General features: G+C 40.4%; 2 protein-coding genes across 5 annotated transcripts in view; one reads left to right on the top strand and one right to left on the bottom strand.

Annotated features, from left to right (window-relative positions):
- Positions 1 to 4,257, bottom strand: part of rnf220a (ring finger protein 220a) — a 487,974-nt gene extending 483,717 nt beyond the window's left edge. The window contains exons 1-2 of one of the 2 annotated variants that reach the window (XM_063064437.1): positions 3,983 to 4,257; positions 2,180 to 2,919 (exon numbers count right to left, since the gene is read on the bottom strand). In XM_063064437.1, the coding sequence (XP_062920507.1) occupies positions 2,180 to 2,807 (628 nt within the window). In that variant the 5' untranslated portion in view covers positions 2,808 to 2,919; positions 3,983 to 4,257. The remainder of the gene's footprint in view (positions 1 to 2,179; positions 2,920 to 3,982) is intronic. The other variant, XM_063064436.1, reaches the window with a different exon arrangement.
- A 2,744-nt stretch (positions 4,258 to 7,001) lies between these two features.
- The window catches only part of LOC134355213 (ERI1 exoribonuclease 3-like), a 364,063-nt gene continuing 350,691 nt past the window's right edge, over positions 7,002 to 20,373 (top strand). For 2 of the 3 annotated variants that reach the window (XM_063064992.1, XM_063064994.1), the window contains exon 1: positions 7,002 to 7,063. The gene's annotated coding sequence lies outside the window, so the exon portion shown is untranslated. The remainder of the gene's footprint in view (positions 7,064 to 20,373) is intronic. The other variant, XM_063064993.1, reaches the window with a different exon arrangement.

Below are 20,373 nucleotides of genomic sequence, written 5' to 3'. Positions count from 1 at the left end.
AAAGAACATCTATAAATGATCCACATTAGGCACTCAATGTACCACACTGTCATTTTAAAAAAACTGAATACTTTATTATCCATTGCTAGATAAAAATTAGATATTAAGTAGAGGAATGTCTAGTGAAATTTAATTTTTAATTTAAAGCGATGCTCAAAATCAAGTGGAAAGTTATTTATAACAAGTCAAATTCATATTTGAATGTGTTTGATTTTGTTATCATTCAAAGAATGGAGATGGTTAACCAGAGGGTATGAAGAATTCCTAAAATATAAACAGATGGCCTGGGATATTGAAGAGAAGGCTTTTAACGTAGCTTTATTAAAATTAAATGTTAATGTTTAACAAATCGTCATTCATAAAACAGCTTAAAACATATTTTGACTAATTGCAGACTATTTCAATGGTTTTCCATCCCATCAGCTTTTCCTTAGCATTTGCACTTACATTTCTAAAAAGCTGCCATTGCATATTTATCAGCTAAAGAAATTTAGTCCCCAGCTCTATGACTAATACGAATATAAGCCAAGGTATTTTTTAAACTGCGGCAACTCACACCTCAGCCTTATAACAAATGGCATTGTGTTAAAGACCAATTGTCCTTTGTCTTGTCTCCTTCGCACCTCAATATTCATTCCTACAACTCTCAAATCCTTTTTGCTACACCGCAGGCTTAAAGACTGAGGCTGCATAATACCAGCTCTCAGCAAGAGCTCAACGCCGATCCACTGCTGCCTTCCTCTCGATTTTTCCATATTAGTGCCTATCATTACCATAAGAAGAGGGCAGGGGAAAAGAGGGGAGGGAAGCACTAAAAGAAATGTGAAAAGGATGCCAGTTGAAATCCAATAGGAAGAACTGAAAAGATCAGTGTTTTCACATCTGGTTAAGCACTACAAAACACAGCCGTAAGAACACCCATGCAAAGTTTACTTGCAGGGAAAGGAATAAAGTATTCATATAGGTTTCAATTTGTACTACTTCCCCTATCGTTACCATTCCACCAACACTGCTCCAAATTGTTTTCTTAATAAATCAGAAGACATTTATGAAGAAGAAAAGCAACCAGGTTGGTCTTGTCAGGAAGGAAGCAAAGACATCCACGTTTTGTTGTTTTAATTTTTTTTGTTAACGGCACAGGAAGGAAGATAGGGGCCTGGATTCTGACTCAACAATTGCTGATTAATTACTCATTCTTAACATAATATAGCCCATCTGTGTTCCCTACTGCAATCAAACTTTTGAAAAAAAATCTTTACTTGTCCTCTACATTTTTCACGTCTTTCTACTTCGCCGCTTGTTTTTTGATGCTACTTTTTATCACCCACTTGGTTTTTACCTCCCTTTGCTTTCACTTTCTCCCTCACTCTTTCAGCTCCGTTATTCTTCTCACTTTTCCCCCTTGCCGCCTCTTACTTCTTTTCTTCAACCAAAACAAACAGCAACAAAAGTCAGTAGCTTCCCACAGTTGAGGATTGTTAGCTTATCACCCATTATCACCTCATCTTCCAAGTCCCACCTTTCTTCTCAAAACACTGACGGGCCCCACAAACTTCTGGGATTGCAATTTCACTCAACAAACATCACAATACCGATGCGGGAATTGGCTTCCTCCCTGTTATGGGTTCTTTACTCTCTTTTTTCCCAGAAGTTGCTTGGTTGATTGTGCTAGTGTTGGGGGGGGGGGTATGGTGATGGAAGTAGGGTGCTGTTGAGTAATGCTAGTGGTAAGCCTTTCTTTATAAGAATATTCATATCATTAGCTTTCCACTGAACCTGATTTTCACTAAATTCCTTTAAAGAATTTTAATCATTAGAAGATACAGTTGTACTTGCTTTACTTGGCTTTATTTTAAAAGCAGACCATTAAAAACCTTGCTCACAAGCAAACCAACTCCCATAACTGAAATTAAAATACAGATTTTGAAAAGTGATATACTGACAAGAATATTTACTCTGGATGTCTACATATATTTGAGTTTTTATTTGAAAAATGGAATAATTCTGAGTTCAAATAGCTTGAATTTTAAAGTAGCAACTTCAGTAAGATAACTTATTTTATGTCAAGCACGGTTTATGTCAAATGCAGTTACCAAAAAGCTTGTGATACATTAACTGGAACATTTGAATCTGCAAATAAAAATTTAAAAATAAGTTAAAGTAAGTAAATAACACTCACATCTTTCGTTTCGACTTTCTTCAGGGCTTGCAGAATTTTCTCGGTCAGAGATGAGACCTGACACAGCAAAGACCTTTTTTCCAGAGTCATCTAGCTTTAGAGAGCTGGGGGAACTGGATGGGAGCTGGGCTGTGAACTCATATTCCTTGCCCTCAGAGTCTGAAAACCTCAGATGGGGGGATTCGGTTTCATGGCAGTTCTTTAGTCTTTTGGCAGGTGTAAAGGCAGACTGATAGCTGTCTCTGTCTTCAGTGGAGGCAAAAGGCCGGAAAGCCCCAACACCACTGTGGTTCAACATGCTGATGGGGGTACAGTCCAGGTTTGGAGGTGCAAATTGATGATGCAGATGCAACAGCTGAGGGGGGAAATCTCGGTTCGGGAAGGCCCCTGGCACCCCACCCTGACGATGGTACATTGAAGCAAAGGTGTACGAACCATTGGTGAAGGGGATGTGGACGTCTTTGTCCACTGAGACGGGTACTCCAAAAGGTCTAGGCTGCTGGCAAGAGATAGAGGCATCTCGGCTAGCCTCTGCTGTGGAGGCAAGGACCATCAAAGCTGGAGATGCTAGGGGATTAGGGAGGTAGGAAGAATTCTCCATCTTGAAAGCTGTTCTATGCAAGTCCATTGGAAACTCTTTGCTCGCTGATACCAGACTTATATATGACCTTCTCAAATGCAGGCAAGGCTGGCTTTATAAAGAGCAGTGTGACATCATTAACACCACAGCTTGATAGACCCTATATTAATAAAGAGAACAAAATAAATATTCGCACACACAATCTCATCTCCTTTTGCTTACATATATATATATAAAATACACACCCATATATATTGCATCCTATTACAGGGATTCTGACGTTTGTATAGATTAGGTTCTATTTGACCACAGTAATTATGAAAATCTATACTTAATACACTCTGATGTCAAAAAGTCACCGGCTTAAAGACTGACCCCAAATAACAGAGCCTCTATAGCCCTGTGATCAAAAATGCATTTATTGCTCCGAAATCACAGGAGGTGGTTACTGATTAAGCATTCTTTGCCCTTAAAATCCTGCTCACCAAAGAAATAAAGGTAACACTTCACTGTTTTTCATACAAATATATTTACTTTTCTGATTTTTAATTTGGCACATGGTTAAAAATAAAGATTAAAATAACTTAACGGTATTGATTTACGCGGTAGAATTGACATTAATTTTAGTTCAGTTATCACTTTGCGAAGCGATCAATAGTAACTAATAACGAATGACAGAGCTGGTAAAAAGGAGAGAAAGCAGGACTCCAGCCAAAAATCGAAACGTACCAGCACTAAATCAGCTCATACTTTTCCAGTCAGACATCAAGACACTAGAAAAACCCAGTTGCTACTTTTGTTACAACTATCAAGATTAATAAGATCCAGTGCCCTATAATTCAGTGCAACTTTGAAACTGAGGTCAATTAAACAGCTAATTTAATGATGCTAAGTAGCGATTATCAAGGAATAAAATAGAGAATAGGACGAAAAGTAAAGCGATTGTGCCGTATAGAATTAACAAGAACTATGTAGAAACACGTTGTAAGTCACTATGAATACAATTCTCACATCTAATAATCACGGTACAATCTATTCTAAATAAGGGTTTAAATAGTTCAGGCGATAAGCAATGAACACGGATTGTCTGGGCTAACCACTACAGTATTTTTAATTGCAAGGTGCACGCACCGGCACACACAGACCGTGAAGTATGTAAACAATGACTTCCGGACAAAGTTGGAGACAACACATCACAGATACATTCTTATTACTGTACTTACTTTAATTCCCAAGGATGTTTTCACTTATTATAATAGAACATATATACGCGAAAATAAAAGGTTTATTTCTTTTGGCAAAACTCTCCTTCAGTATATATGGACTGTGGAGTGGAAGTCTGGAATACCGGGTGTGTGTGAATGAAGTCTGCTGTTGTAGAAGGGTGTTGATTACATGCACAGAGGGATCCCTATCCCGAGTCCGATCAGAGAAGGAATGTTGTGCTGCTGCTCCGCTGCTGCCGCTTGGCTCAGTCAGTGTGTGTGTGTGTGTGTGTGTGTGTGTGTGTGTGTGTGTGTGTGTGTGTGTGTGTGTGTGTGTGTGTGTGTGTGTGTGTGTGTGTGTGTGTGTGTGTATGTGCGTCAATTTCAGAACTCACTCACCGGGACAGCAATATACCAACGCAGTCCCAACAGCCTACTGCGCAGCCGCATTAGCTCCACACTGGCATCTGGGAATTGTAGTCCGGACACTCATCGTTTCATCTCCTGCTCTTCCTTTTACCTCTCTTGCGACTTCTTCCTTGTCTCTCTTTTTGCTCATCTTAATTATTTAGCTGGTTGTAATTTCTGTTTCCTCCCTTTTCATGTTTCTGCTTTATCGATTCAATCTTTTTCATTTGAGATACTATTCGTATGTATCTGTCTTTATACTCGCTTAATTCTTGTTTATTCCTTTCTTTTGTTCGCGTGTGAAAATATATAACTCCTAAAATGTGTTTTTACGCACAAAAGTGCATAGATCCTCCGAAGTGTTTTTTTTTCAATTCTTACTTTGCAATTGCCCTTTATAATAGAAACTTCTTTTGGAATGTCTTTTCATTATTTTATCATTCCACAGTTTTTATTTGCGCTCTTAAACGTTGTTTTTTTTCGTGTTCTCTTCATCTACATTCTTTTTCTGCTTTATAATTAGGATCATTTGCTTACTTTCCTTAAGTATCTCTGCTTTTTACATGGAACTGTTGACCTTTTGCCTTTTTGATTCTCCACTTGATCTCTTTCTGCTTCATGAACCCACCTCCCTCCCTACCGCCCCCCCCACTACATTCCTCCACCCCTACCCACACCACACCCCGCGTCCCCTACATAAAACCGTTCTGGTTCCGTTACCGCGGGTGCAATAGTTCAGGCATCATCTGCCGCGGTATTTATTTTCCTTGTCTCTTCAACTTCCCCGGATCCGCCAAATCTCTTCGCATAGCTATACTCAGAGCACTTACTCGAAACATTTTGAGCGTACTCGGTTTCTTGTTATTTTCTTGCTGCTCACTCTCTTGATGATTTGCCTTTTCGAATGCCTTCGTGCATTCCTTTAGGTCTGTTTACCGTTTCGTTTCTTTCTATCATTTAACAAATTTCCGTTTTAAACTCTTGCCATCGTCTTTCGAGAACGTAGTATTCCCATGTCATATTCGGATCGCTTCTTCAAGGTACGATAACAGGTCCAAAATTCATAATGTCGATTGGGAAAGGATGGGGAGCAAGTATCCAACAAGAACGCAGTTACATATTTTTAAAGTTTCGTGATCGAAGTTATCCCTCTAAGTACCGACTAGGGTGCTCATCGGAAGATTCCTGGGCCTAAAAATACAATGAGAAACATGGTTTCCCGAGCCAGTTATGGACAAAACATAGGTAAAATATTGTCATGCCGAGACTGATAAACTTGAGTCGTTGTGGTACCTATTAGTACACCAACCCATTTGAACGGCCTACATAAGCCCGCATTTCAACGAAACCCTCTCCCAAAATCAATACCTAACATTAACAATTATCTTTTTTTCCCCCCATTGAACGTAAACAGTTTAACGGACCAAACAGCTCTGATAAAGAACTTGTTAACACTACAAATATGTTGCAATCTACAACAAAATACTCACTAAGATTTACCCTAACAAATTAAAAGATCGACGCACAAACTCGCAATTGCAAGAAAATGCAAAATAATCCGTGTTAATATCGGTGAAGCGGTATTGTATCATCAGCGGTATTACAACCAGCAAAGGAGTATTTTTAATATATAGTTTTTCCAGATTATTTTACACCTCATCACTGTATACATTGTATATTCTGACCATATAATATGGACACTACAAAGGATTCAGTCAAAACCAAACAAGATAATGCCAATAATATGGCAGGATTAGTTCGAACTACAACAGCATAAATAACCGCATAAAAATTTCATATTGTGATAATGGTTTCACATCTTTTAACTAATGTTACTGTTGGAGGGATGAAACATGATCTAAATTTACATTTAATCATAGACAAAACTTAATTCAGAATTGTAAAATGGCAATGAGATTAAATTTAATTGAAAATTCGCGGCACTTGATAGCAAATCTAAAATGCCTTGCATTGCAATTCACTGTGTTCGCAAGCCTGTTGAATGGAATGATATTAAACTACAATTCCCAGCATCCTTAACTCAAGAAACTAAAGACACTGAAGTCTTCAGTAAGCAGGGCATCTGAAGTCCATCACAGCAGTGGGAAACGGGATGCCCTTATCGCACGCTCGCAATTGAAAGATGTGAAATAGCATGTTACCATTTATTATTGCATACTATTTTCTTTTATGATGGGTTTATTAGTAGAACGCCAACTATTTTCGGGGCAGTATTTATACTGGCCGCTGAACGCCTTGCTCAGTCATTTGAGGTTTGTCGTCACATTTGTAAAACAAAAGTTGGTAACAGGTTAAAAATAATAAAAATGATCTAACGGACTGGTTCAATAAAACTATCTGGCACTACATAGTGCGGCTTGGCCCAGTCAAGAACTTTTGATGAAAGGGTTGGAAGTGTGCTGTAGTGTTCTGACCTCGGGAGGCGGATCGCCCGGCAACGACAAACTACAACCCCCAGAATCCCACCATGTTCCGGGGAGAACCGCCGCTATGTTTGTTGTCTCAACCAAACCTGATGACGACAGTTTCCCGAGCAGTCGGCCCGCCTCTCTTCCAAGCCTATTGGTTTTCATTCCGGTCTTCCGCACAAATTTTGGGTTCGGAGTGGCCAGTAGTGGTGTCAATAATAACTCGTGTCAAACGAAAGGTTCACCAAGCAGGATAGGTAGGGTGAGTAAGGCCAAGGCCGATGATTGAAAGTGACTGGTTTGGGTTTATTGTCGGAAAACTTATGGTGTTTCTGCATCGGCAGGCAAAGGGATAAACAAGGGGGCTTTGCATCTTTCAACAGAGTGCAAACTCTGACAACAAAAATAAACTTTCGATTAGAAGTGCTTGAAAGCTGCACTTTGTAAGTGAGCGGGTGCGAGGCCGTTAGGCAGTGGCCTTTCTCATAAATGGTTTTGTTCGGTCTGTCGTTGAAGCTTCATTCTTTGAAGCTCTGCCTTGCTTTGATTCAATACAAAATATTCCTGGGAAGGCAAATTGTGCGTTTGCGAAATTTCGGTTCTGCCTCGTGACGTCTCTACCTGTAAAACGAAAGTTATAATAACTTAAAGCTCAAGTTAATAAATCAATGCTTAAACAAGTAATGCGTCATTTTTTTGGAAGGTGAAGTGGCGGTGTGGCAAGCATGATCTAATTTGTGTTTTACAGTATGTGTTCTTTATATTTGTGAAATGTAAATTTCTAATTGCGGTGTTAAATTTACTTATGGAATGTAGGTATATTCTATTTTTTGAGGCAAAAGTTTAATAGGCTTTACCATGATCAAGTATGTCAATGTAAATAATATCAAGCAACACACACAAAATGCTGGTGGAACGCCGCAGGTCAGGCAGCATCTATGGAGAGGAATAGTCAATGCCTCAGGCTGATGAAAGGTCTCAGTCCAAAGTGTTGATTTTATTTCTCTCCGTATGGGTGACCTGTTGAGTTCCACCAGTACTGTGTGTGGGTTACTTTGGATTTCCAGTATTTGCATAATCTCCTGTGTATGAAACACAATTGAGAATTGTCTTTAGTTGCATTGAACATAGAAATCTACAGCACATTACAGGCCCTTTGGTCCACAATGTTGTGCCGACCATGCAACCTACTCTAGAAACTGCCTAGAATACTTTTACTTGAAAGTTGTAATTTGTTTCAAAATTTGGACTCTTGCAGGCATTTAAAAAAAATTGTAATAAATTGGGCAAAGCTCATAATTCTAGTCATCCAGTATGAGTGTATAGACAGCTTCTTGTGTTTTCTAATTTGCCTTTGGAAACATGTCACAGTAAATTAATATTTTGACAAGGGTAAATAATTCTTCTCTACCAATTCCCAAAACCTTTAGCTTCAAGAGGTATAACACACCTTCCTTTTTTTTTCTATGTTCAAGGCAGCCATGTCTCAGTCTCCTTTGTGATACACTGTAGATATATACTCTGTCTTCTGATTCTAAAGTGCAGTTTCTTCTTTTATCTGTGTACTCCAGAAACTCAACACCTTGTTCTTAAATAACCTCACCATTATTACTTAAGTTCTGAGATATTTGAATCCAACTGAATTGCCATAAAACACTTGATTTTTAAAATCTCCAGTACACTGACAATATTAGCATTAACTATTGATGTCTGAATTCCTGGGACAAATCATTCTAGTTTACTCTATGCTCTTTCAGATGTCCAATCCATTCTGATCTGATAATGATTTTAAAAATCGCACATACATCTTTTAAATACTTAATTCCAGAGTTTTCATGGTAGTAAATGTAACAACACGACATCCCTTTTGAGCATGGTGTGTGGAAATTTGCCAGTATATTTACAGAATATTTATATGTGAAAAGGCTTGCACAGAAATTAAACCACTTTTGTGAGGTTACTTTCAGGCTATTTGCATATCTTTTTATGTGTTTAAGTAATTATGTAGTATCATTTTGAATGTTGTAGTTGACTTGTTAGTGATCACCCCTCCGATAAAGCATTCTGCATTTTAACAATTCTGCAAGAAAAAAATTATATGAATCTGTTCTTATCAGTCTTTATAATGACCTCACCTTTGATTTACCTGCTACTAGAAATTATCTATCAATCTTTTCAATTCCTTTATTTGAATACTTTAATCAAAGCTCCCCATTTCTTTATAACCTGTCCAATTGTCAGTCTGGTGCCATGTGACTTTGCTATTTTGCATTGCCCATTCCCCATTTTATTCCTTTGGTAACCAAGTATATTCAGATGTAACAAATATAATCTCAATATAGCTTTGAGAATAGCCATTGTGGCCATTTTACTCTTGTATTCAGTCCCCGATTAATGCATACACTTTATTGTAAATGTCTGTACTGTCGTTTTCTGATAAGTTGATCTAAGGCACCTGTATTTAGATGTAATGCAGCTCCATTTCTCTCTGTTTCCCCTTACAAATTAACTGTTTAACTTGCGTATTCATCCGTCCTGGATACTATTGGCGGGGACGACCGACCAGGTGTGAGCCACGGTGGCAGGGCCTCCGGCACTGAGTCTGACCCTGTGGTGCAGAAGGGTGGGACGGAGAAGAGGAGAGCTGTCGTCATTGGAGACTGTATAGTCAGGGGAGCAGACAGGAGATTTTGTGGACATGAGCAGGACACCCGCATGGTTTGTTGCCTCCCGGGTGCCAGGGTCCGGGATGTCTCTGACCGGGTGCACGACATCCTGGTACGAGAGGGAAAGCAACCAGAAGTCGTGATACATGTTGGGACCAATGACATAGGCAGGAAGAGGGATGAGGTCCTGAAGTGTGAGTTTCGGGAATTAGGCAGAAGGCTGAAGAACAGGACCTCAAGGGTGACGTTCTCAGGATTGCTGCCAGTGCTACGTGACAGAGATGGTAAAAATTGGAGGAGATGGCGGTTGAATGCGTGACTGAGGAGTTGGTGCAGGGAGCAGGGTTTTAGATTTTTAGATCATTGGGATCTCTTCTGGGGAAGGTGGGACCTGTACAGATTGGATGGGTTGCACCTGAACTCGAGGGGGAGCAATACCCTTGCAGGTAGGTTTGCTAGCATGGTTCGGGAGGGTTTAAACTAATTTGCGAGGGGGATGGGACCCAGAGCGATAGAGCAGTGAAAGAAGTGCATGGAGTAAAGCCAGATCTAACATACAGAGAGGCTTTGAGGAAAGAGAAGCAGAATAAACAGTGTAAAGACAGTAAGGTAGAAGGGCTGAAATGTGTGTACCTCAATGCAAGAAGCATCAGGAACAAAGGTGATGAACTGAGAGCTTGGATACATACATGGAATTATGACGTAGTGGCCATTACAGCGACTTGGCTGGCACCAGGGCAGGAATGGATTCTCAATATTCCTGGATTTCAGTGCTTTAAAAGGGATAGAGAGGGGTGGGCAAGGGGAGGAGGGATGGCATTACTGGTCAGGGATACGATTACAGCTACAGAAAGGGTGGGTAGTGTAGCAGGATCCTCTTTTTGAGTCAATATGGGTGGAAGTCAGGAACAGGAAGGGAGCAGTTACTTTACTGGGGGTATTCTATAGGCCCCCTGGTAGCAGCAGAGATACAGAGGAGTAGATTGGGAGGCCGATTTTGGAAAGGTGCAAAAATAACAGGGTTGTTATCATGGGTGACTTTAACTTCCCTAATATTGATTGGCACTTGATTAGTTCCAAGGGTTTAGATGGGGCAGAATTTGTTAAGTGTGTCCAGGATGGATTCCTGTCACAGTATGTGGACAGGCCGACCAGGGTGAATGCCATACTAGATCTAGTACTAGGTAATGAACTGGGTCAGGTCACAGATCTCTCAGTGGGTGAGCATCTGGGGGACAGTGACCACCGCTCCCTGGCCTTTATAATTATCATGGAAAAGGATAGAATCAAAGAGGACAGGAAAATTTTTAATTGGGGAAAGGCAAATTATGAGGCTATAAGGCTAGAACTTGCGGGTGTGAATTGGGATGATGTTTTTGCAGGAAAATGTACTACGGACATGTGGTCGATGTTTAGAGATCTCTTGCGGGACGTAAGGGATAAATTTGTCCCGGTGAGGAAGATAAAGAATGGTAGGGTGAAGGAACCATGGGTGACAAGTGAGGTGGAAAATCTAGTCAGGAGGAAGAAGGCAGCACACATGAGGTTTAGGAAGCAAGGATCAGCTGGGTCTATTGAGGAAAATAGGGAAGCAAGAAAGGAGCTTAAGAAGGGGCTGAGAAGAGCAAGAAGGGGACATGAGAAGGCCTTGGCGAGTAGGGTAAAGGAAAACCCCAAGGCATTCTTCAATTATGTGAAGAAAAAAGGATGACAGGAGTGAAGGTAGGACCAATTAGAGATAAAGGTGGGAAGATGTGCCTGGAGGCTGTGGAAGTGAGCGAGGTCCTCAATGAATACTTCTCTCTTCGGTATTCACCAATGAGAGGGAACTTGATGATGGTGAGGACAATATGAGTGAGGTTGATGTTCTGGAGCATGCTGATATTAAGGGAGAGGAGGTGTTGGAGTTGTTAAAATACATTAGGACAGATAAGTCCCCGGGGCCTGACGGAATATTCCCCAGGCTGCTCCACGAGGCGAGAGAAGAGATTGTTGAGCCTCTGGCTAGGATCTTTATGTCCTCGTTGTCCACGGGAATGGTACCGGAGGATTGGAGGGAGGCGAATGTTGTTCCCTTCTTCAAAACAGGTAGTAGGGATAGTCCAGGTAATTATAGACCAGTGAGCCTTATGTCTGTGGTGGGAAAGCTGTTGGAAAAGATTCTTAGAGATAGGATCTATAGGCATTTAGAGAATCATGGTCTGATCAGGGACAGTCAGCATGGCTTTGTGAAGGGCAGATCCTGTCTAACAAGCCTGATAGAGTTCTTTGAGGAGGTGACCAGGCATATAGATGAGGGTAGTGCAGTGGATGTGATCTATATGGATTTTAATAAGGCATTTGACAAGGCTCCACATGGTAGGCTTATTCAGAAAGTTAGAAGGCATGGGATCCAGGGAAGTTTGGCCAGGTGGATTCAGAATTGGCTTGCCTGCAGAAGGCAGAGGGTGGTGGTGGAGGGAGTATATTCAGATTGGAGGATTGTGACTAGTGGTGTCCCACAAGGATCTGTTCTGGGACCTCTACTTTTCGTGATTTTTATGAACGACCTGGATGTGGGGGTAGAAGGGTGGGTTGGCAAGTTTGCAGACGACACAATGGTTGGTGGTGTAGATAGTGTAGAGGATTGTCAAAGATTGCAGAGAGACATTGATAGGATGCAGAAATGGGCTGAGAAGTGGCAGATGGAGTTCAACCCGGAGAAGTGTGAGGTGGTGCACTTTGGAAGGACAAACTCCAAGGCAGAGTACAAAGTAAATGGCAGGATACTTGGTAGTGTGGAGGAGCAGAGGGATCTCGGGGTACATGTCCACAGATCCCTGAAAGTTGCCTCACAGGTGGATAGGGTAGTTAAGAAAGCTTATGGGGTGTTAGCTTTCATAAGTCGAGAGATAGAGTTTAAGAGTCGCGATGTAATGATGCAGCTCTATAAAACTCTGGTTAGGCCACACTTGGAGTATTGTATCCAGTTCTGGTCACCTCACTATAGGAAGGATGTGGAAGCATTGGAAAGGGTACAGAGGAGATTTACCAGGATGCTGCCTGGTTTAGAAAGTATGCATTATGATCAGAGATTAAGGGAGCTAGGGCTTTACTCTTTGGAGAGAAGGAGGATGAGAGGAGTCATGATAGAGGTGTACAAGATAATAAGAGGAATAGATAGAGTGGATAGCCAGCGCCTCTTCCCCATGGCACCACTGCTCAATACAAGAGGACATGGCTTTAAGGTAAGGGGTGGGAAGTTCAAGGGGGATATTAGAGGAAGGTTTTTTACTCAGAGAGTGGTTGGTGCGTGGAATGCACTGCCTGAGTCAGTGGTGGAGGCAGATACACTAGTGAAGTTTAAGAGACTACTAGACAGGTATATGGAGGAATCTAAGGTGGGGGCTTATATGGGAGGCAGGGTTTGAGGGTCGGCACAACATTGTGGGCCGAAGGGCCTGTACTGTGCTGTACTATTCTATGTTCTATGTTCTATCCCTGAGATGGCCTACACCATATCCTATAACGCTCAAGTCCGTGGGTATATTTAAGGCGGAAGTTGAAGTTGATCGTTTCCTAATCGGTCTGAGTATCAAAGGATGTAGTGAGAAGGCAGGTGTGTGGGGGTTGAATGGGATCCAGGATCAGCCATGATGGAATGACGGAGCAGACCTGATGGGCTGAATGGCATAATTCTGCTCCTTCATCTTATGGTCTTGTTTTCCACTGCTATGTTCAATATTTGTTCAGCCTATTGTGCCTTCTTCTAACTTTGTGATAATTGTTAGTTCACACTGGAAAATGAGAAACTTTGATATTCAGTCTTTGCTCTCTGTCCCATTGATACACACAAGATTAATGGGGTAAATGCAAAGTGTTGTTAGAATGATACACAATAGTTGTGAATATTCTGGGCTGCTCAGTAAATTTTCAAGTCTCAAAGTCAATTTGATCAGCCACAAGATCAGGCTAGTCAGACCTACAGCTCTTTCTAATGGTCTTATGGTATCTCGATTTGAAATTTGGAATGCATGGATTAAGAGTGAACCCAGCAATGATTATTTCAGGTACCTGACTACTCATTTTCTGTCGATGAGTTTCAGAAAACTTTATAATTCAACATACTTATCTGACCCAGCATCTCGTGTGTTGTAAATGACAGTTGGAAGCCACATGAAGTACATGAAAAGGTTATAAAATTTGAATAATGTATGTTGCATTCTTGCACTGGAGAAACAAAATAATTTAAAATGTTGGTGATAATTTTGCTGTTGCAAATGATAGAAAAGCACTATTGAAGGTAATGTAGAAAAGTGTTGTGCAATAATTTGATGCCAAAATTCAAGTAGCCTTAACCACATGAACAAACCAGTCCTGAAGAAGGGTCTCGAAATGAAATGTCAACTGTTTACTCTTTTCCATGGAAGCTGTCTGGCTGCTGATTTCCTCCAGCAATTTGTATGTGTTGCTTAAACTAACTTGATTTTTTTTCTTGTGCCAAGTCCTAATGCAAGATTCATGAGTAGACCATGAAAGGATCCTGAGCTGGCAGAAATTTGACAATAGTAAGTTTGTTATCAAAGTACATGTATGTCAACCATCTACTACCCTGAGATTCATTTTATTGTGGGCATTCACAATAAACACAGAGAAACACAATAGAATCAATGAAAATCTGCACACAAACAAAGATGGACAAACAACCAATGGGTAAAATACAACAAACTCTGCAAATACAAAAATAAAAACAAAATAGTAAAAATAAATAAATAATATTGAGAACATGAGTTGTAGAGTTCTTGAAAATAAGTCTATAAGTTGTGGATAACATAAGTTAACTTCAAATAAATAGGACGCACAGATTCCTTCTGTCACAATTGCTTACCCATGCTTACCCCATGTGTTTTGCCAGTTGTATCAGCTGTAACATGTTGGTGATGGTTGTACCAGTACTGATGGCTACTTATGTTGTTGGGATATCTTTGGTATTTTCTGCAGCATTGAAAAGTTGTAGATGTGTAGATGGTATCTGTAATCCTGCTTGAGACTTCTGATCTCCTTGGTTGAGTACAGCTCTTTGGTTGTTTAACGCTGGTATTCTGTTGAGGATGTACAAGTTATAGACGTTTATTGGCTTATAGTAGCCAGTGACGATTCTCCACTTGTCATTTAACATGGCGGGCCTAGACTAGGCCAGCAGACTTAGAATAGGGATAATATAGGTGAACAGAGACGTTGTAGTTGTGGATGGATACCTTCCCCACCCCTCCATCCGTCCCCAACCTTCCAAATCTGCAAGCTTCTCAGAACTGACCTTATTTTCCATCTTGTTAATGTTTTTCTTGCTTAAGAATGTTTGGTCTAAGGTCACCCTGGGATAAACTGAGATTGTGCAGTGAGCGCTGGGGGTCAATCCATTTGACTTTAGCTTTTAATTTCGTTAATGGGATGAGAGAGCAGGAGGAGCATGGAAACTTAACTGTTTTAGTCTCGGCCTTTTGATGGTTGGAGGTTTTTGGGGCACTTTTACTTTCTTTTAGGATTGAAACAACAGCCCTGGAAGTACATCAGCACGGAGAAAAAAAATCTATTAACATTTTGGACACAAACCATTCAACAGGGTTTATTTTCAAGACCATAATATATAGAAGCAGAATTATGCCATTTGGCCCATCGAGTCTTCTCTGCCATTTCATTATGGCTGATCCAAGTTTTCTCTCAGCCCCAATCTCTTGCCTTCTCCTTGTATCCTTTCATTCCCCGACCAGGCAAGAATCTATCAACCTCTGTCTTAAATGTACATGAAGACTTGGCCTCCACAGCTGCATGTGGCAAAGAATTCCACAGCTTCACCACTCTCTGGCAAAAGAAATTCCTCCTCATCTCTGTTCTAAAAGAACGCCCCTCTATTCTGAAACTGTGTCCTCTGGTCTTAGACTCTCCCACCATAGGAAACATCCTCTCCACATCCACTCTATCAAGGCCAATCACCATTTGATAGGTTTCAATGAGGTTATCCCTCATTCTTCTGAATTCTAGTGAATACAGGCCCATAGCCATCAAAGAAGCTGCATGTGACAAACCATTCAATCCTGGAATTATTTTTGTGAACCTTCTTTGAACCCTCAACAGTTTCAGCATATCCTTTCTAAGATAAGGGGCCCAAACCTGCTCGCAATACTCCAAGTGAGGCATCACCAGTGCTTTATAAAGTTTCAATATTACATCCTTACTTTTATATTCTCGTCCTCTTGAAATGAATGCTAACATTGCATTTGTCTTCCTCACCGCAGACTCAAACTGCAAATTAACCTTCAAGGAAACCTGCACAAGGACTCCCAAGTCCCTTTGCACCTCAGTTTTTTGTATTTTCTCTCCAAATATAAAATAGTCAACCCTTTCATTTCTTCTACCAAAGTGCATGACCAGACTCTTCCCAACAGTGTATTCCATCTGCCATTTCTTTGCCCATTTTCCCAGTCTATCTCAGTCCTTCTGTAGCCTCTTCACTTCCTCAACTTCCACTGCCTCTCCACCCATCTTCATATTGTCTGCAAACTTTGGAACAAAGCCATAATTTCCATCATCCAAATCATGGTGACATACATCGTAAAAAGAATCGGTTCCAAAACAGATGCCTGTGGAACACCACTAGTCAGCGGCACCTAGTCAGAAAAGACTGCCTTTATTCCCTCCTCTTTGCACCCTGCCAATCAGCCACTGCTTTAGCCATGCTAAAATCTTTCCTGTAATACCATGGGCTCGTAGTTTGTAAAGCAGCCTCATGTGGCACCTTGTTAAAGGCCTTCTGAAAATTCAAGTACACAGCATCAAGTGATTCACCTTCGTCTATTCTGTTTGTTACTTCAAAGAATTCCAACAGATTTGTCAGGCAAGCTTTTCCCTTGATGAAACCATGCTGCCTATGGCCTATTTTGTCGTGTGCCTTTAAGTACCCTGAGACTTCATCCTTAATGATCAACTCCAACACCTTTTTTCTAACCACTGAGGTTAGACTAACTGGCCTATAGTTTCCTTTCTTCTGCCTCTCTCCCACAAAGAGTGGAGTGACAGTTGCAATTTTCCGGATTTCTGGAACCATTCCAGAACCTAGTGATTCTTCAAAGATCATTACTAGTGCCTCTGCCAACTCTTCAGCCATCTCTTTAAGAATCCTGGGGTGTACACCATCTTATCCAGGTGACTTATCTATCTTCAGATCTTTCATTTTTCCAAGAACCTCTCTCTAGTTATGGTAACTTCACACAGTTCATGTCGCCTGACACCTGGAACTTCCACCATACTGCTAGTGTATTCCACAATGAAGACTGGTGCAAAATACTTATTCAGTTCATCTGCTATTTTGTTGTCCCCCATTACTACCTCTCCAGCATCGTTTTTCAGCAGTCCAATATCCACTCTCACCTCTCTTTACACTTTAAGTATCTTTAAAGAGATCTTCATACTTGAAATGTTAATTTGCCCTTTCAATTGGTAGTTGACATGATGCACATTTCTAGTATTTGGTACTTTCATCTTATATTTAGTCCTTTTTGTCATTTGGGTGACTTAATCCTGGGTTCTTGCAGTCATATTGTATAATTAACATCTAGTTGATGAATTTAGATGCTTTGGATTTGTAGAAATAAGCCAATATATTTTGCAAATAATCCAGCTAATATTGGCAAAGAAAGGAATTGTAAATTTGGTTTATGCCTGTGAACGGAAAAGCAAAAAAGAAATTGTAGATATTAGAAGTCTGAAATAAAAACGCAAAATGGTGGAAGCACTCAGCAGATCAGCCTGGACATGTGGAAAGAGAAACAGAATTAATGTTTCCGTTTCAAGTTCCTTCAAGTTTGAAGTAATGTTATAGAGAGGACAACAGGACCTAATGCCTTTTGATTTCCTTATTTTGCCATTCTCATTGAGAAAAGTGCTGGTGTTGTCCTTCACATATATTAAAGGGAAGACTCAGTTACAACTGCATGATACTACCCTAATTTGTTCCATGGTTTAAGCTGGAGCTTTTTTACTCAGTATCCAAGTTATGGGGAAAAAAAACTTCGAATTTTTCTTCGACTCTGCTTAATTTTGGTTTGTATTATGCTTTAAGGCAAATCATGTACATTGAAAAAAATTGTAAAGTTGAATGATAGAATTTATGAGAGATAAGTTAAGGAAATGAAAACATAATAATACAGAGCAGGCATATTCTATCAGGCCCTTCATCATCTTTGCTGTCTTCTGCTTTTTTCTGCAAGTGCTGTTTTTCTGCACTTGATTCCTTGAATATCTAGAAATATATTGATGTCTGTTTTAAAAGAAAATAGTGACTGAACTTCCATTGTCCTTCAGAATTCCATAAGTTCAGTCATCCCATCCTAAACCCCCCTCCCCCCACCCCCGTGAAGAAATTTTCCATGGTCTCATTCCTAAACAGCTATGCTATCCTTCATTCTTAGACGTGCCCCCTAGTTCGAGACTTTTAGCATCCTCCCTGTATTCAGTCTGTTAAGCTCTTTAACAATTTTCCGACATTCTCTTGAACTGTGGAGATTATCATTCCAGTCTACTCAATCTCCCCTTTTATGGCAAATCTGCTGAATCATAAATCCATCTAGTGAATCTTCACTGGCATCTCTTTATGGCAGGTATACCCATTCTGAAGTAAGAAGACTGAAATTGTGTACATAAATCTAGGGGTGATCTTATAAAGGCCCTATATAATTCCAATAAGACTACCTAATTCTTGTAATTGAAAACTCTCATGATGACCAACATATCATTTTCCAACTGCACTTCTGTACAAACACATCATTTGAACGCCAACGTTGTCAATTATTTGACAAACGCTCTGCAAAGTGATTTACATCGTATACTTTGAAATTATATTTTTCTGTCATATTTTTGCTCACTTAGTAAGTTTGTCCATTTCTCTTTGAGATATCTTTGCATCCCCATTCCCACTCACCTGGTTCATTATTGAACTTGTGACATTTGCTCTTCTCTGGCAAATTGCTGATCTGGATTGTGATCAGTTTGGGGCCAAGCACCTGCAGTGCCCCATTAGTTACAACCTGCCAGATTTGAGAAGCAGTAGTTTATTTCTTCTCTGCTTTCTATACTTGTCAGCATACTGCCCTTTGATTTCATGTACTCCAACATTGTTGACTTATCTTCTGTGTGGACTTTTATTGAAAGCCTTCTGAAAATCCAAATATACTGCATCCACAGGTTCCCCATTATTTATTCTGTGTGTTGTTTCCTCCAAGAACTCCTGTGATTAGTCAAACACAATTTACTTTTCATAAATCAGTGTCAACTTGGCCCAATCTTATTGTCATTTTCAAGATATTCTGTGATTGCACCTTTCATTGTAAATTCCAGCTCTTTACCTGTTACTGTTTTTCAGCTAGCGCAGTTACTCCGTTTCCTCCCACTCTTCTTAAATAGTGGGGTCTCATTTACTACTCTTTAATTTACAGGAACAATTCCAGGATCAAAGGAAGTCTGGATGTTGAGGAGCAGAGCATTAATTATCTCTACAATCTTCTCCCCAAATCTCAGTGACGCAGATGATCAGATTCATGGAATCTATGAGCTTTCAAGCTCAATTTCTCCAGTACTGTGTTTTGACTAATTGTTGGTTCTCTTCCAGTTTGTCTTTTCCAGTCATATATTTTCCTGTCTTCTTCTGTGAAGAGCCCTTGCTAATCTTTTCCTTGTTACATACCATAAAAGCTTTGGCAATGTGTTTTTGTTTCTTGCCATCTACTTGCATTTTCTATCTTGCTTTTTATTGTTTTGTCTATTTCTTGGCCCTTTCAGTTCTATATGCTGCCAATCTTAAGACCTACTTTTTCTGGCCATTGTATTATCTTCCTTTGATTGAAACTGGTCTTTAATATCTTTTGTCAGACATAAATAATTAAAAAAAAACAATCTAGTGCTTTCCCGGCATATAAGATGAATAAGCACTTCTTGGGCTTCCAGCTGGATGCAGTTATCGATTATAACCGACATTTTGATGATACCAGGGTATGTCTAGTCGGGTGGCGTTTGTAAACCCCCCCCCCCCCGTAGTCCACATCCAATCAAGTTTCCACTCTCTCACCTTGTTTACAATTAAATTCCAATCCTTACTTAGGGTGAGACTTTCGTCTTTGTTAAGATTCTTTTCATCTAGTTTTATTTCAATGATTTCCTTCACCAGGCAGTCCCAAAAGCCATTGGTGCAGGACAGTTGTTTTGTGCCATCGAAGTCAATCCTATGGCCATTGCAGATGTAGACACTTGTGCCTCAGGCGCTGGTACTAGCAAGACTTCACAGGCTCCCTAAGATACACAGGGAGGATTACCATTGAGGTCTATCGTCAGCAGGATAGATTCTATGACTTACTACCTTGCTAAGCATTTAATGACCATGTTATCTCCCTTTGTTGGGAGTTGTGAGCAGCACATCACAAATTTGACCAACTTCATTAAAACAGTATCCAACAGCCAGCTGAGGACATTAATGGTCAGTTTCAACGTGGTGTCCCTGTTCACAAGAACTCCCATTAAGGACAGCTTAGACCTCTTGTGATCAAGGTTTGATGAGGGTGTCATTGACCTTTTAGAAGGCACCCTGACATCCATGTACTTCCTCTATAAGGGGAATGACTATGAATAAATGGACGTAGTGGCCATGGGATTGTCTTTATTGCTGGCTATTGCTAATTTCTACATGGAGGACTTTGAGGAGAGGGCTCTGAGTTCATCACCCCTTACGCCCAAAATGCTTCTTCAGATATGTTGATGACACCTTCACAGTCTGGCCTCATGGACTCCAGGCACTCCAACGGTTCCACGACCATCTGAACAGTACACATCCAAACATTCAATTTATGATGGAGAACAATGTTTGCCTCCTGTTCCTGGA

This window comes from Mobula hypostoma, chromosome 12 (assembly GCF_963921235.1).
Source record: "Mobula hypostoma chromosome 12, sMobHyp1.1, whole genome shotgun sequence".
NCBI classification, from domain to species: domain Eukaryota; kingdom Metazoa; phylum Chordata; class Chondrichthyes; order Myliobatiformes; family Myliobatidae; genus Mobula; species Mobula hypostoma.
The sequence above is the reverse complement of the archived record's forward strand: the minus strand, read 5'-3'. Positions and strand labels throughout refer to the sequence as shown.